The 16,437-nt window shown below is 37.5% G+C and overlaps 1 protein-coding gene across 11 annotated transcripts in view; it reads left to right on the forward strand.

Moving 5' to 3' along the window:
• nAChRalpha4 (nicotinic acetylcholine receptor alpha4) overlaps positions 1-16,437 on the forward strand; it is a 186,700-nt gene that overhangs the window by 107,128 nt on the left and 63,135 nt on the right. For all 11 annotated transcript variants that reach the window (XM_011641987.3, XM_089079971.1, XM_011641988.3 and 8 more), the window contains 2 exons: positions 14,353-14,468; positions 15,771-15,939. In XM_011641987.3, the coding sequence (XP_011640289.2) occupies positions 14,353-14,468; positions 15,771-15,939 (285 nt within the window). The remainder of the gene's footprint in view (positions 1-14,352; positions 14,469-15,770; positions 15,940-16,437) is intronic.

Consider the following 16,437-nt stretch of genomic DNA (forward strand, 5'->3'; position numbering starts at 1 on the left):
GACAAGTGCACGAAGGGAAAGGTTTTTATATCACTACGACTGTCCCTCTCAAATGTTCCCCCGAGTCTCTTTTTTCTAGGAATCGAAACTGATGCGCTATTATTTATCGTTCCCATCGTTGAATCGGCTATAAAAAGATGATCGCAAGAAATGATCGTAAGAAATGGCTGCGTGGACTTTACGTCTCTTGCACGGGGAACATCTACGACCCGATTGAACAACTGTGTGTTATGGACGATGTGAAATAAACAAGAAAGAAATAAAATCAAATCTTTATATACACACACATATATATATATATATATATATATATATATATATAAAATTATATACATATATACATACATCTACATCTATATATATATATATATATATATATATATATGTAGATGTATATGTATGTATATATATATTGATTGAAAGTGGCGATTGACGTCGTTATTCCTTTTCGAATAATGCGCACGAATTTTATACCTTTTCCATGGGGGCTCGACTTTCCATAGTGGCGTCGGTGCCTTTTGTACGTTTCGCTTTTATCACGCACTTACACACAGACGCGACATACATCAATATACACACACCTACACACACACGCATATACGGGTATACTTTACGTGTCATGCCGAAAATGCATTTTCCGCGGTGTTCGCGATGCAATCAGAAGTGGCTTGGCTTTGTGTAAGATAAGCGAGCATAAGTGCGTATACATGTGCGGCTCGTAATATCATTTTACATCCTTGATAAGTTCGATTAGTTGCCGTGTTGCCGTGTTATATTTCTTATTCTTTCGAGGTAGAAGAACAATACATAAAGATATTGTCATCATGTATACAGGGTGATTTGGAATTAAAATGTCGAATTATATGATTGCATTTTTAAACAAATTTAAAATTAATTTTTTTTTTTTAATCTCGATGTAACACGCGATTCTAATGTAAATTCTGTTTGAGATATTTTAATATTTAAAGAATTGGCATTTAAGCAAATTTTTATTGAAAGAAAGTCAACTGAAAAATTATTGAAAAATGTGAGATTATATAATTTAAAAACACCTTGTATGCAGTTACTCTCATCCGCTACGCGCGAAAAAAAGAGAACTAAAGTGTTCGCTAAAAGAGGAGAAACCTTCTACATACAGGCAGTTTAATCTCGTAGTCTCTCAGTAAGTTTTGTTTCACAGCAAGTCCTGTGGTACTCTTCCGTGGAGGACTGCGGCGCGGCGGAAGGATTAAAAAAAAGGATGCATCGCGCCGCGGTTGCAGTCAAACATTGTACATGCAGTTCACACACTCACACGTACACGTACACGCATACGTACGCACGTATATATTCCGCAAAGGACTACACACGGAATCTCACACACATGTACTCGACATGTAGGCTGTTCCGAAACTGTCAGGCATCTTAAAGCCACACACGTTTCTCCGCGATTTCAGTCTCCGATCTGAAATCTGACGTTTCGGTGCGTGCGAATCAAACTGCAGAAACACAATAGACATCCAGAGTATCGCTCGCGAAAGATCCGTCATGAATTTGAACGGGTGTCTAAACCGAAGCGAGACTTGATTAGCAGCGGAAAGTTTACTAGTTAGAAGGTATCGCATCTTAGAGATGTTCGCATATCTCTTCCTTTAACTGTTTTCCGGCGTGCAGAAAGTTTCGGACCAGTCCCGTAGAGAAGCAGTTCACTCACAACGCTACACGATCCATTTACACTCTCCTAAACATTAATATGTATGTTTATATCATTGTTGGGTGTATGTAAGTGTGCGTTATGCGATAGTAAAAGCCAAGTACCGCAAGCTCGATGTGTTGTTGCGCGTAGGAAAGCGTTAATGTGCTTGCGCGCTAGGAAAGCTTTCTGTCTCTAGAAGGGCTGCAAGTGTGAATGTAACGCAAGACAAGAGGGGGCAGTAAACGTGTCGCCCGGGACAGGGCAGGTGTGAAGAAAAGCGCCCTTTACGCCACCCCCGTGGTGCATCGCGGCGTTAATGGTCTAACGGTTTAATAGCCCGGATTTATCGCCGAGATTTAGAGAAAGGACCGGACTGCCTATTTCCGTTTGCCATCAAACCATCCAATTTACCGTCTGAGTTTACCCCCTTACCGTTACGCCGCAGTCGACGATAATTATAGGTCGGCAGACACACATGGGACACGCGAGATGATATTCATCACATTATACATGTATACAGGGCGCATGATTATTTCCGTTATCGTTAGTTATCTTCCCCCTTTTCTGACCGATAAATATTACATTCTTAATCTTTTAGACTCTCGCGAAGTTACATCAGTTCTATCATCTTTTCTTATTTTTAATTAAGAGCGTGATCAACTTCTGCAAGAAGTATCCGTTTGAAAGAAAAAGTTCTAAATTGATTGATATTCCTCGTGCGTCCGCTAAAAGACTCGCGTAGGACATTGATTACAAGACGCCATATTTATATACACAAACAGGAAAATATGAGAGAGAGGACGGTATTAATATTTAGAGACAAGTAGACAAGTTTGGCATTAAACGTGCCATGTAAATATACAGAGCGTATCAATTTGAGCTTCGGCGATATCGTTAGAGAAAAACGTTTGAATCGATAAAGAGGCTACTGTTTTTCGTCGCCCCAAAGGAGCGCCTCGATTTTACGGGTAGATCGTCACGATCAAAGGGATAGAATTCCGTAAAAGTCACTGTGTAGTTTCATAGTTTCTCCTGTCGAACGCGAAGGCTAAAGTAATATGTTATTCACGCAGTTCTTCTTTCATCCAGGTCTATGAAAATTCGATTTACCTTGTCCCTCAGGATATGTCTTTTCAATTTTTAACTTTCTTGAATGGATAGATGAATAATATCATGGAATTATTACGGATATCATCAAAGATGGAATTAGCAACGTAGGAAATATTTGATAATTTCGCAGAAACGATTCTCCTGTAAAAATGATCCTTACGTGAGAAATAACATGTAACAAAAAGTTATTGAAATTTAATAACGTTTATTACATTGCCTTTTTAAGTGAAGTTTATAAGTTTACGAATTTTTATTCATTCAAAATATTGGGATATTTTTCTTACTTTGTACTTTATACGTTGATGCAGACGAGGGAAAAATATATCGGGTGAAACACTTATAACTCGAACAAATAAAACGGAAGTAAGAAACAATCCGATAATCGTGCACTTTATGCTAACCACGCGCGCTGGAAGTGCGGCGGTCTGTCAACGAGTAGAGCTCGGCGGAGTGTGAAAAATTACGAGGATTTTCAGCTCTACTTCTACTTCCGCATCCGTCGGCCTGGGGCCTCCAGTTTTTCCCAACCCGAATTGGACTCGTGATCTTTCTTTTCCTCGCGGAAAATAGGTCGCAGTTCATGCTGGAATTCGGTTAAGCGGCGAGCACCGCGCATTGCACCTCGCGTTATGATTTATGCACGCCCGGTGTTTTTGGTGTTACGAACCTTCGTATAACGACGTTGCAGACTTGACTTGGATACTTCGGGGCAATTATAACGGGGAAATTTATCATTATTAAAATATTACTTAAATAACGACGAGGTCTCGGAGACATCTTCGACCGATCTCATCGCCTTTATATGTTCTTGCACTTTACAGTTCAAGTCGTCTGCAACGGTTAAAGCCCTCCGAAGACCGATTTTATTGCGACCTGTGTACATTTCGTGGTGAAGTAGCACTGTAACTTGTTTGATGTCGGCTTAGTTAAGCAGCCGTCTGAAAGTACTTTTTTGTTTCGCCATTTACGGCTATTGTCTGTAAAACAACGATCGGACGTTTTATCGTTTTATCGCGCGATTAGAGCACGATCAATGGACAATGAGAAATGTAATTTTTTTTCACGAAAATTAAATATATACAAGATATCTTTTTAAATTTTAGAAAAACCCGTTTCTTTGAAAGATTTTAGAAATTAATTAAAATTTTTCTTTATCGTATTATAATAAAATATTACAAAGAAATATTAAGAGAAATTATTTGAAACTGATTAAGTACACTTAAAATTAAATTAGAAATGTCTTATTTATTGGCAAACGTTATACATAATCCGATAAAACATTGAAATTTTCTCTTGAAACCTCTTGAAACTAAGAAAATTATATCTCAAATTGAAATAATTATCAGTTTTGTTAAATTAGCATCAAGCATATGGATAATTTTGAGAAAATATGTAATTTCTTGCACAACATATATAACATTATAATTTCATTTTTTCGTGCAGTGTATATACATTCCATAGTAGCAAAAATGTGATCTCGTTTTGCACATGTTAAATCAGGATCTTCTGGAAATGGAACTCGGAAATTAAAGTCATGTCCGCTGAATGAAAACAAAATTTTATTTTTCTTTATAAAAACGCGAGTGCAACAGATTGAATATTATGGAAACGCGAGAATAATTCCGTGCGCACTTTCGAGCTAAGAAATCTGACTGGAAATCAGCTAACTCGTTAGTAAGTTTGCTGATGTCTACGAAAAAAGTTTTGTCACATTGCTAGTGGAATACTTCCATCTTTTTGAAAGAATTCTATTCGAAGGAACTCGTTTTCATAACGAATTAAGTTATTTTTTCGCCTTATTCTAGCAACAGCAGAGAAATATATCTCTTAGAATATGTTACGCCATCCGTGCACATTTAAAAGGAACATCTCTTTATGGATAATTCTTTTGCAACTTTGCTTTTCGCGTATCAACGTGACCTTTTTTTTACACACACACACACACACACACACACACACACACACACACACACACACACACACACACACACACACACACACACACACACACACACATATATTATATATATTTACTCGCATCTTCCTTACTCGCATTCTTGTTAACGTTTCCGCGTGATTGTGCAAAGTTGAAACAACGAAATCATGAGAAAGCCGATCGTGTTTAAATTGTATGATGCTCCAGAATAATAAGCGTCTGTTATTGGATGGGCGCGCTTGAGAAAATAGAAAAATGATTGATATTGCGAAAACCGTTGTCGAGGTTGCCTAACGAGGATTATATATATATACATATATGTATATACTCGACCCGCAAACTCGGTCTGCAAGCTCACTCCACTCGAATTTCCCACAATCTCGGGATCCCACACGTGCTCACCTCCCCCCCCTCTCCCCCCGGGTGCAGGTGCTTACGATCTAATCTGATTCGCACACGGGCCCGCGTTCGCCGACACTCACCCGGCACAATTAGGCGAACTATAGAAACGTGCATCCATCGAAGCTACGGCTTAGTGCCTCGCAGATAAAGCCACCCCCGGATTTTCCGCAGCACTACGTGCCGCTCTCGAGGATGCGCCTCGCCGTGTTATCTCTCTCGAGGATGACGTTTAAGTATCGCTTGGGGAAAATTGCCACGAGAAGAAGCTACTTATGACAAACTGGAAAATTTCTCAGGGCAAAAAGGAACGATATTCTCCGAAAGTGCGATTCGGCTTACTACTAAAAAGAAATTTGGATATGTTGATTATATTTATTATATTTATATTTATTTATGTATAATATATCGATAACATTTAAGACAAAGATTTTTCTTGTCGCAGATTATGTCAATGAGATTTTACTTGCATCGAAATGAAAAATTTCTTAATCTTTTATGTCACACATTGTCTTTATTGCATTTGATTATCTTCATGAAAAAATCTCTTGCATGGTTTTATACTATTAAAAATATATATCTCAATTAGTTTTTGTCTCTCTTATTTGGTTAATTATGTAATATTTTTAATTTTCATTGAGCTTAAATTGAATAGGAAATTTCAATTTTATATCTCTTCGATAAATCGAATAAGCTTCTTATCGGCATGTTTAATTATTTTCGATCAAGTTATAATAAGCAATAACTCTTAAACTCTAAAACTAGTCGATTGCAAGAGTTTTTACTACTATAATTCTTCCAAGTAAAAATTTAATTTTATGCAATTTATTTAAATAATTTTATTTAAACAAGCAATGTGAATCGCAAATTTTTCAATTCTATTAGCAAACTAAATAACATATTCTTTAAAAATGTTTTTAATTTCGATCAGTTTATAACCGAATATATACAATGTTAAAAAAATATTGTAATAATTGAATTAAATATTTAAATTAAATAATTTGGAAATTGTAAATTTCAGTCTTGCATTTCACTAAACACGCTGAACGAATGGTTTCAATCAATCTATGATTGATAAAACGTCCCTTCGTGATGCTGATTGAGAAATTGTTGTACCAATTGTCTGTACCAATTATCAAGACCACGTGAACGACATGAAAATTCAACGCGGATCCAATCAGGATAAGCACGTCGCTCACTATCGATGTAACTTCGCGAACCGACTTGTCCGTGAGGATAACGAATAATAATGTTATTTGCAATCAAGCGCAATCAGCTCCGAGAGTTAATCCAATCCGGAAGCAAAGCTAATCTATTCGGTCAATTTGCATTGCAACGACTAAACTCCCGAAGTCTTGTCTAGTATTTTACAAGGTGACCCGCAAGTAATCGCAAAATATGTATTTAGATTTTGTGCACGGATTTGTATGCATAAAGCATGTGTAAGTAGAAATAGTTACTTGCGAGATACCATATAAAATATGGAACAAGATTTTAAAGCTGTATTTATAAACTTGGCAAGAAATATTCAAATCGAATCTAAAGTCCAAAAAAATCGAACATATTTTGACTATGTTTAATCAACGAGAGAAACTCCAAAAATATTGCTGTCACTTTCAATTAACGGATGCAAATCCGAGAGTACCCGTTCACAATCGATAAATACAAATTCAAAGATATGCCGGTGCCACTTTTAGTGGAACTACGTCAGAGCTCAAAATATCTTAATTATTTTTAATTTGGCAATAAAGCCGAAAAGAATCCTCTCAATTACTTTCAAGAAAGTTGTATGTTTAATTGCTTGTCGGTGACAAAGTCAAATCCAAGAATATATTCCAGTCGGTTTTAGCATTAATCTAGCTATCGAACTCTCGAAACTATTTAAAAGTATACATATAACTCGTTGTACACAATCGATACGATGACTACTTTTATCGGAAAAATATGGCGCCTGTTACTGATCGAGTCGTTATCTTCTATCCTCGATAGAAGGCCGATGACGAGCGTTTAGCATCCGCGAGAGTTTTCCGCAACGTAAAATGTGGGTCGCTCGATAATTGCCAACGATCGGGCGATGCTATTCCAACGTGGAATTCATTAGCCCGATTTATCTCGATCTCCCGCTTCTCCGGGATGCTATTTCCGGGAAGGCTACTTCCCCCTTGCGCGATGATACACGAGCAACGTTCCCGATTGCATAAACGAGAGGTCACGAGCGTTGATCGGCGAGAGAAACGGAAACGAAATTTACACAGGAAGACGCCCAGTGAAGACGCTTAAGAGAAATCCTTAAAGCCAATTGCATCAAGATTACTCAGAGCTAGTTTTGATTTTACGATTGTTACATTTCCTTCTCTGTTGTGTCATAAATAACCTTAATACCTGAAAAAAAATAGTTAATTAATCGCTGAATTAAGTTTATTTGATTCGGACTTCTGTTGTAATCCAGACTTTTCGATACAATAAAAATTCCTTAAATATTCTTGAGATCATAAAGAATGATTTTTTTTTTTATATTCTCTTTCACGAAATGTTTGTTACTATACACTTGTTACTATATACTATACACCATTAGGTAATTCCCAAGTAAGGTTAAATTTATTTACGTACGCGGTTACATTGTACAGAGAGAAAGCATAATGAATATATAATAATGTTATTTCATGTGAACACACACATTGTCTTGCTGCGTCGGGTTTATTTTTTCTATTCCTTCTCATTAAATTCCTCTATTTTAGTACTTGTCAGTGCCAACGTCAGGTGCATGGCGAAACTTTTTGATAAGCGAATCCTTGGCGGCTTATCTGAAGGCATATCATAAATTTTCTTACCGCTTCTTATTTGCCTTTCTTTTCCTATTTGTTTAGAAAGAATTGACACATCAATAAACGATATTAATTCTTATATATAAATATATTAATAAAAATTTAATATTTATTTTAATTTAATAATTTTCGCGTGCGCGAAAATTTATTGTTTTCTTATGGATTGCTTAATGAATGAATGCTTTAATAACGAGTACAACTATCTTTCGATTCAATTATCGAACGTTGATTTAATGATAAAAAAAATTATATTTCAAACAGTGCATGCAAAATGAAAATTTTAACTTGTTATAAATATTTCCAGGAGTTTATTTTTTGTACCATCAGTTTTATTTCAAACGTGAAACTGTCTTCTCGTGAAATTCGATTGATCTCCGTCGAGTTTGTCAAAACTTGATCAACGTTAACAGGCCTTGCTCGATATCCAATAATGATTTTTTTGTTACTCGATAAATAAATCTTTTTCTCTTTCGGCGATAACTATCGCGTCAAGATAAATGAATCGCGTTTGCAACGACAAAAAAATCGGGTTTGCGTGTGACCGATTCAACTGACGTTTTGCATTCATCAAAAAAAGGTTTCGTTTTTATTCACTTAAAAAATTACAACTTTAAAAAAAAAAAGTTAGGAAAATTGAGTATCACATAAAGAAATTTGGGACCTAGAGTTTGGTACCGCAACACCATTTTACTCATTTCCAGAAACGACCATTTATTTTCTGCACTTCACGCCTGGATTAAATCAGAGCTGGAAAGGTTCGTATTTTGGGTCGCCCGTGCAGCCAAACGAAAGCACAAAACGCAGTTATGAAAGCTCGGGTTCACGCTTGCAGAAACAGGGGCGTTTGCCGGATGGTATTATGCAAATTATGATTTCATTCGGTTGCAAACACGTGGAATTTATGCGCTGGCTAATATGCAAACCACTTTGCACGGCCTGTGCGTCGTCCACTCAAGAGACTCCCGCGTGAATGTCGCGAGAGTTGGACAGCTGTTAGATTTTCAGAATGTTATCGATTTTCGAATACTGCATTCCGTGCGAACGACATGCGGCAGCAGCTTTTACAAAAGAATTAAAATATGAGGATACGAGTGGAACTATTACACGACGTTACTTTTACTTTTACGACGTTAAGAAAAATTATTAATTAAAAATACATTAATTATTAAAAATACATTCCGTTTAAATTATTGATATACATGTACATACCAATAAATTTTGTTTTTAAAGAAATTAATTACTCATGTAATTTAGACAAAGTACTCGAAATTTAAATTAACAACAAATAATCAACTGTGTGCGAATGCTTTGATTTTCCGTATATTCTTCTTAAGAAATTGAATCTGTTTCATTTTGTATTCTCAACGCTTGGAGGATTTCTAAAATTGACATAATCTTTAAGATATCTTATTGTAGACAAAGAATAAAATACAAAATTAAGTCTGTTTACAATAGAGTACGCTCGTTCTAGAAAAAAGTGCTTTTCCCGTAAAATGAGAATTTCTCAAATCTCGAGTTTCACTTTGCGAATCTCGCAAATCTCGTAATTATTCATCTTACACGGCGGTCCATTCCTTCGTGATCCTTTCAATTACTCATCATAGCGGCCAACTTTCGGAGATAATTAAAGATCTCCGTTGTCCGAGTATCTTGATGAAAGACGCAAGAAAAAGGGACGAAGACGAAGCGGTCATGAAGAAAAAGGAAAAACAATAGTCGCATCCATCATTCGTCGGTCGCAATTCATCATACTCCGTTCCGATAGCTAATGACAAAAAATTACTGTCCCACGAAATCGATTCGCCCATCGCAAGTTCTTCGTCGACGTCAAGTGCGCCGACAAAAAACTACGAAGGGTCCGAAGAAACGCAATTAGTCGACTCGACGCATCGAAATTACTTCGTCCGCATTCCTTCCGTTTAGATGATGACGAGAAGTAAAACGTAGAGGATAGAAATATGAGAACTTAAGTAAAAGGCAATCGCGGTCTTTTGCAGTGTTATTGACCTTGTCGGGATGGAGCTTTTACTTAAAAAAGAAAAATATATATTTTACGAACATGGCGCACACTTGCGTTCAAATATTTACTTACGTTCATCTCTATTCGCATCATCGATTGCAAGACGCAAGGGAAAAGAGAAAAGACTGATAAAAATATGAAAACGTGGGAATAAGACGACTGTTACTTCCTACAACATATTGTTCTTAATACAATTTTTATGAAATAGAAAAATCTCTCGCGAATGATAAATTCTTTTCATCTAAAATAAAACAATCTACTGCCTCTTTATTCTATTGCACATATCTTGTATTCACGTTGCTAAATTCTTTTGTTCTCAATCATAAAAATGATTACAATTAAACTGCATTGCGATAATTTGCCCGGTCGGGCGAAATGTGAGAAAGAAACTAGCGAGTATTTTAGAATGTTAAGTGACCGTGCACTTGCTCGCACGACCACAAAGTGCAATTTAACCGATGCGAGAGTGCCTCTTTATTGCGAATACAACATCCCGCACCTTTCGTCTTTCGTCGTCATTCCTCTCGCATATTTTCTCTCGCCGTGTCTAGACGCTGTAAGTCCGGCTATCTAAACTGCCTCATCGAATCACCCTTTCAACCCACCCGCCATCACATCAAGCCCGCCTCTATCGTATCAAAAGATCAACACTAATCTTTCGATCAGCGAAGCGTCTATTCTCGAGGTGTGCCGTGCCAAAGGTCGATTTTTGCCGAAACGACGGACTCGATATATATATATATATATATATATATATATATATATATATATATATATATTTTGTAAAATTTCATATTGTTTGAAGATCGAAAGAGACGAAGAACAAAACGATATTTTCCCCCGGCGAATGTAGGTTGAAGTAGGTCGAAATCGTTTTCGCTACCGATTATATCCGATTATATCCGGTATAACAAAAGCAATAGACGACGATGTAATAAGAGAAACGCGTGAAACTACCATGGATTATCTCGGTAAAGCAATCTCGAGTACAGCAATCGTGAGTCAGCTGTCTCAGCTGGCGATGTTCCTTCCGTAAAAGGATTCTCAGCGATGTCATCGCCTCCTCTTTTATCATAGTCAATAAAGAGACTACGGCGCGCCATTACTTCTGCGAGTATTTTTTAACGTTCGTGCCAGTCTTTCGGCGCTTATGACGAAGATAATGTGAGAGAGCGCGCTTCGAATTTTTTTTTTTTTTTTACATTTGTTCCACGGAGTACATTGCCGGTGAGAAACTCGAAACATCTTCTGTCAGTGCAATCTGCACAAAGCGGAGTCCGGGAAACGTCAAATGCGTCTCGTTTGACCGATGTTAGACATTTGTACCAGTCGATTCCTTCCCGAGCTTGCAACTTTGAGAGATCTTCCGGCGACATTCATCACTACTTAAAAAGTACGCGCGTCTTGTGTTCTTTGTAACTTATGTCCCGTTTGTTCTTCTTCCCAACTCGCGAGGAAACATTCACAAATCGTCAGACTCCCATCGGACTTCTATCTCCCTTTGTATGTCACTTAGACTGAAACTGAACATGAACGCAGTTTGGAAAAGTGCCACGCGAAACTTTTTATTTATCTCTCCGAGAGAGAGAAAGAGAGAGAGAGAGAGAGAGAGAGAGAGAGAGAGAGAGAGAATGTCTTTAAGTAGAAAATATGTAATAGCAAAAATTAATATTAATAAAATATTAATATTAATATTAATAATATTAATTAAACATATCATTATAGTACAATGAAATTTTACTTTGAACATTATTTTATATTTTGACTGATTGTAAATTTAAAAAAATTACAACTTTTATTAATAAAGCAAAAATATATGAGAATACACCTTTTCAAGTAATGCAGTGTTAATAATTTTATATATATTATATAAATATAATAAAATCAGTTGTTACATTAATTTGTACATAAAACATATTTTATTAAGAAAACAAGAAATATGTTAGACATTAAATGAATTTAAAAAATATAAATAAATAATAATTGTGATAAAGTGATATCGCAAGAAAGAGAGAGAGAGAGAGAGAGAGAGAGAGAGAGAGAGAGGGGTTTTATAAATTTTCTTCGTGGAACGGAAGAGTAAATTGGCGAGATAAATGCGGAACGGGTGAATCACACGTAACGATTACGAGACGTGCAAGATAACGCAATTTTTAGAGAAAAAGGATTGCGCGACGTGCTTCGACTGATAACGCATATTTTTTAAATTCCGTTTCCGTCCGGGTTTCCCGCGAGATTAATGTGGCAGCCTGTCTACACTTCAAAGGATCTTTAGCGAAGTTCGCCAAGATCAGATGGTGCGGTGCCCCGTAACCGCGCCGCCTTTAATTAATTCCATCCGCAACATCTCGATTTCGCGTGAACCTAATTGAAATGTTATTCTATATAGCAGGTGCGAAGTGTCCGCGTTCTCCAGTTATAATTCTCGTTTTAATAGAATTTCAAGCGGTACAATTTTATAATTACGTTTCAAAGTCTTTGAATTCTTGTTGTCTGTGACAGCGAGATAAAATTGTTTTTAGTTACTAGTTGCTAATTTTCGATCGAAAACTTATACGGTATTTTGTTCTAATTTCACGATGATCGAATTTAATCCCGAGATCCCGGGAACTTCTTATCGGAAGGGACAATTATTAGATTTTCAAGTCGGAGAAGTAGGTCGTAGTAAATCACATTACTCGAGTTTTTGTGAGGCGTGTATTTCGTAATTTCATAAATCGACAAAGAACGAGAGCGGGGGGGGGGCAAAGATGTGAGTGTTTGCGAATAGTTTCTATTACAGCCGCTCTCATCGAAGCTACGCGAAGCGTTATTTTTAAAGACAAGCGCTCTCCACGCGGAAAAAAAATTCGTGAAAACAAAACTGCGCTTTCGGCGAAATAGACATACGTGATTTATATCGCTCCGCCGTTACAAAAGCCGAGTGGCTCGTCAGATTTCGAGGCAATTCGGGGCGATTGCATTCTTCGAAACCGCGACCACGGGCGCTGCATCGAAATTGTTTGCCGGCTTTAATCTCGCCCCGCAGCAGTGACAAAGTATCGTCCGCAAGTGCGCCGTTACTCGAATCACCGGAGATGCGTCTGCCCGACGTATTTCACGGTAATACCACTGCAGCGAGCGATCGCCCGGGCCAATGGTTAGACACTTACGTAACATTAAAGCCGCCGCCGGCTTTAATCTTGCTGCATGTCGCTCGAATGGCTTTCACAGAAGACAATGTTAGGAACTTAACGGCGGAATTATGCCTCGATGAGGCAAACTATTTCTGTATCAGAGAAGTCGGACAATGGTTGTTGTCATAATCGTAACGCACGGTAAACTTCCGGTAAATCGCCAAGTGTACCTTGTGAAAGTTTATTCGGTACAAATTGTGCAGCGAGTAACAACATTGTATGCACTTATCTTCTCTGAAGTGATTTAATTTGACAAAATATAAATTTTGCAAGATGCGAAACAACCGATGTTGACTTCTAACTCAGAAATAGAAAATAACAGGTTGCATGAAGAAACAGTTTTGTTTAGAAATAAGCTCATGAGCTCGCGGAAGAAGATAATAATGATGTTAATGTAAATTGGGAAGGATATTTTCTCAAAGTTAAGAAAGTTAATTTTCCCTCTGGGTTAGGAATTTCTTCGATTTATTTGGAAAGCTACACAAAGCTTGTACGGCAGTCTGCAGGTCAAAAAGTTATCGATGATTTTAAGAGATCTTTCACATCAACGAAAAGTCGCGGCCGAATGGAACTTCTCATTAGCGTTAGGCGCATAGCTGCTGTTAGCCCCGAATTAAGTGAGTGAAACCGAATCGAGTGCGCTAGTCTGGTTTCTTTCTTTGACTGCGTGTTCCTTTTACTCTGCAATGTGGTGCACATATAGATATCAATATGTATATAAAGGCGATATTCCGCTGATCTAGTTGCTGCTCTAGAGTGTCCTGTTGTTGCGGACCACCACAGTCGACGCTCCGTTTTAATTCCTTTTTAATTCCTTGACAGTTAGCTCCCTCTGCGCTTCTGCGAACACCAAGTGCATCTCAAGACATGCACTGAAAGTTTATTTCAGAATTATTATTGTTCGTAATTAAGCAGTTAATCGCGAGTGTGCAGTTGTGGGCCGAAGCGTTCGCCATAAGTATACTCATGTATAAATATACTAGTACAAAATTCCTCTCGAGGTTTGAGAAAAATACGTAAACAAATTTTTCTTATTCCTTATTTCTATTCCTATTTATATGTTTTGACGTTGCAAATAACTTCGTAGTCCATCGACTGCACGCTCGTACGTCAGAGATGAATTACGTGGGCATGGAGTTCGAACGTTTCAACGACGGCGAGATTTCTACTCGCCCGCAAGCTTAATGCCAGCCGCTTTTTCTGTCACATAGGTCGATCTAAGACACATGGATGAAAAATCGGGAAGCAACGTGGTGGACGTGGGGGTTGATCTGTCCGAATTCTACATGTCGGTAGAATGGGATATTTTAGAAGTGCCTGCAGTTCGGTAAGTATCTCCTGCACGTCACTTTATTTGATTCTCAAATATGATAGAGTGTTGGTACATCGCTGTGCGCTTTTTACTCTAGCGCATATCATGTAACAATTCTCTCGTATATATCGTTATAAAAATCCGATCGGAATTTTATCGCATCCGTTTATGTGATACTTGATAAAAGTCGCAAATTTAAGATTTCAAATTTGAGATTATATATGAATTGAATACATCCTCGCGATTACAACTTATCGTCTTGTGTATTAAAATTCGAATAATTACGTGAAATTTACTATGAAGCATATCTATCTTCTTTGGATAAATCTCAATCTAATCTTTGAGATGCTCAAATATAGCAAGAAGGCAACGTAATCTCAAAGTCATGGGAGAGGTTCCCTTTTTCTCTTCTTATGAAACGCTTCTTCACATTCAATATGCTCGCCTGGCATAAACGAGCGGCTGCTTCCGGGCACGATTCGATTCCCGATATTCGACGTGCCGTGGTGCCACACGAGAATCGAGTTCTGCTTCCGGAAGCTGCCATAGTAGCAAAATGCATGTTTTTACAGACACTTGCCACTAAAGAGTGACTCGCCACTAAAGATGTTTACGATTTTTATTGACGCTGTAACGTTTAAACGTTGATATTGTACTTTTCATATTATTCGGATATCAAAAGTACCAATGCTTTGTTCGATGTAAAACGCCTCTATTCGTCGCGTAAAGCGAAAACGGGGAACGGGAATCTTCGCGAGAAATTCTGGCGTAACGAGAGTGGAGAAACTTAATCAGGACGCTGACTCTCGAGAATAGCAGGGATGGCGAAATTTAGGTCAGTCTTTACAAAAAAATCGTCCAACTCGCGATTTTCGTACATATTTAGGGCGCGCTTTAATTTCGTGTAAAAAATTGGATGTTTATAGAAATAAATGTAATTCAAATTTATTCACGACACGAGACATTACCAAGACCAAGCAGTTTGAGAGACCATCGGCCTGAAAAGAGGGGACAGAATCGGGGACATAGGGAAGTAGTCTGAACCGAGTTACCGACTTAGAGAGATCTTCGGAGTTATACGACCCCGCGAAACTTTTCTCATAAGTCTCGCTCACCGCCGACCCTACTTACTTAAAACGTACTTATTGTCGGGTACAAACGCCTCGCTGCCCTGAATAGCGGAATTTTTACATTCTTAGGGTGAATTTTTTTTCTTTTTTACTTCATCGCGCCGTAATTCTACCGCATCCCTCTACTGGTCTACTTCATCGATCCGACGATTAACCGCAATGTCTCTTGCGTCTTTTCTTCTCGCAGGAACGAGAAGTTTTACACTTGCTGCGACGAGCCCTACTTGGACATCACGTTCAACATCACAATGAGGAGGAAAACCCTCTTCTACACAGTGAACATTATCATCCCCTGCATGGGGATATCGTTTCTCACGGTTCTCACATTTTATCTACCTAGTGACAGCGGTGAAAAGGTAAGCCGGTAAATATTTGCGTTTACCATTGTATTTTTATAAATAATTCCAACTATTCCAATGGTCCACATAAAATTCATGATAAATTTATTTGATACGAGATATTTATACTTTCATCTTTCCGTTCTTTCGTATTTTCCTTAATATTTAGACAACTTTTTATGAAAATATAAATAAAATTTTCTTTTAGTCATATTAAATCGTTTTAATCCATATTTTAATTCGATTTCAAATGCAAAAGTTTTCAAGAGTCGTCAAAGATCTCGCGGAAGTTTATGCTAATAGATTGCCATATATATATATATATATATATATATAGAATTTCTGTCTTCCGGCAATATTTTCAGAAATACATAAAAGCAAATAAATATGCACGAAAACAAAAAAATAAACAAGAAGGAAGGACAGAGCCGCGATTAATCCCTTTATTCTCCGAAGCGACCGCGAGGCGGACGTGCGTGAAATATGCGACGAATTAGTTCTCTTCCGCGTGTCTGT

The sequence above is a fragment of the Pogonomyrmex barbatus genome, unplaced genomic scaffold (assembly GCF_055798465.1).
Source record: "Pogonomyrmex barbatus isolate J1 unplaced genomic scaffold, ASM5579846v1 scaffold3, whole genome shotgun sequence".
NCBI lineage: Eukaryota > Metazoa > Arthropoda > Insecta > Hymenoptera > Formicidae > Pogonomyrmex > Pogonomyrmex barbatus.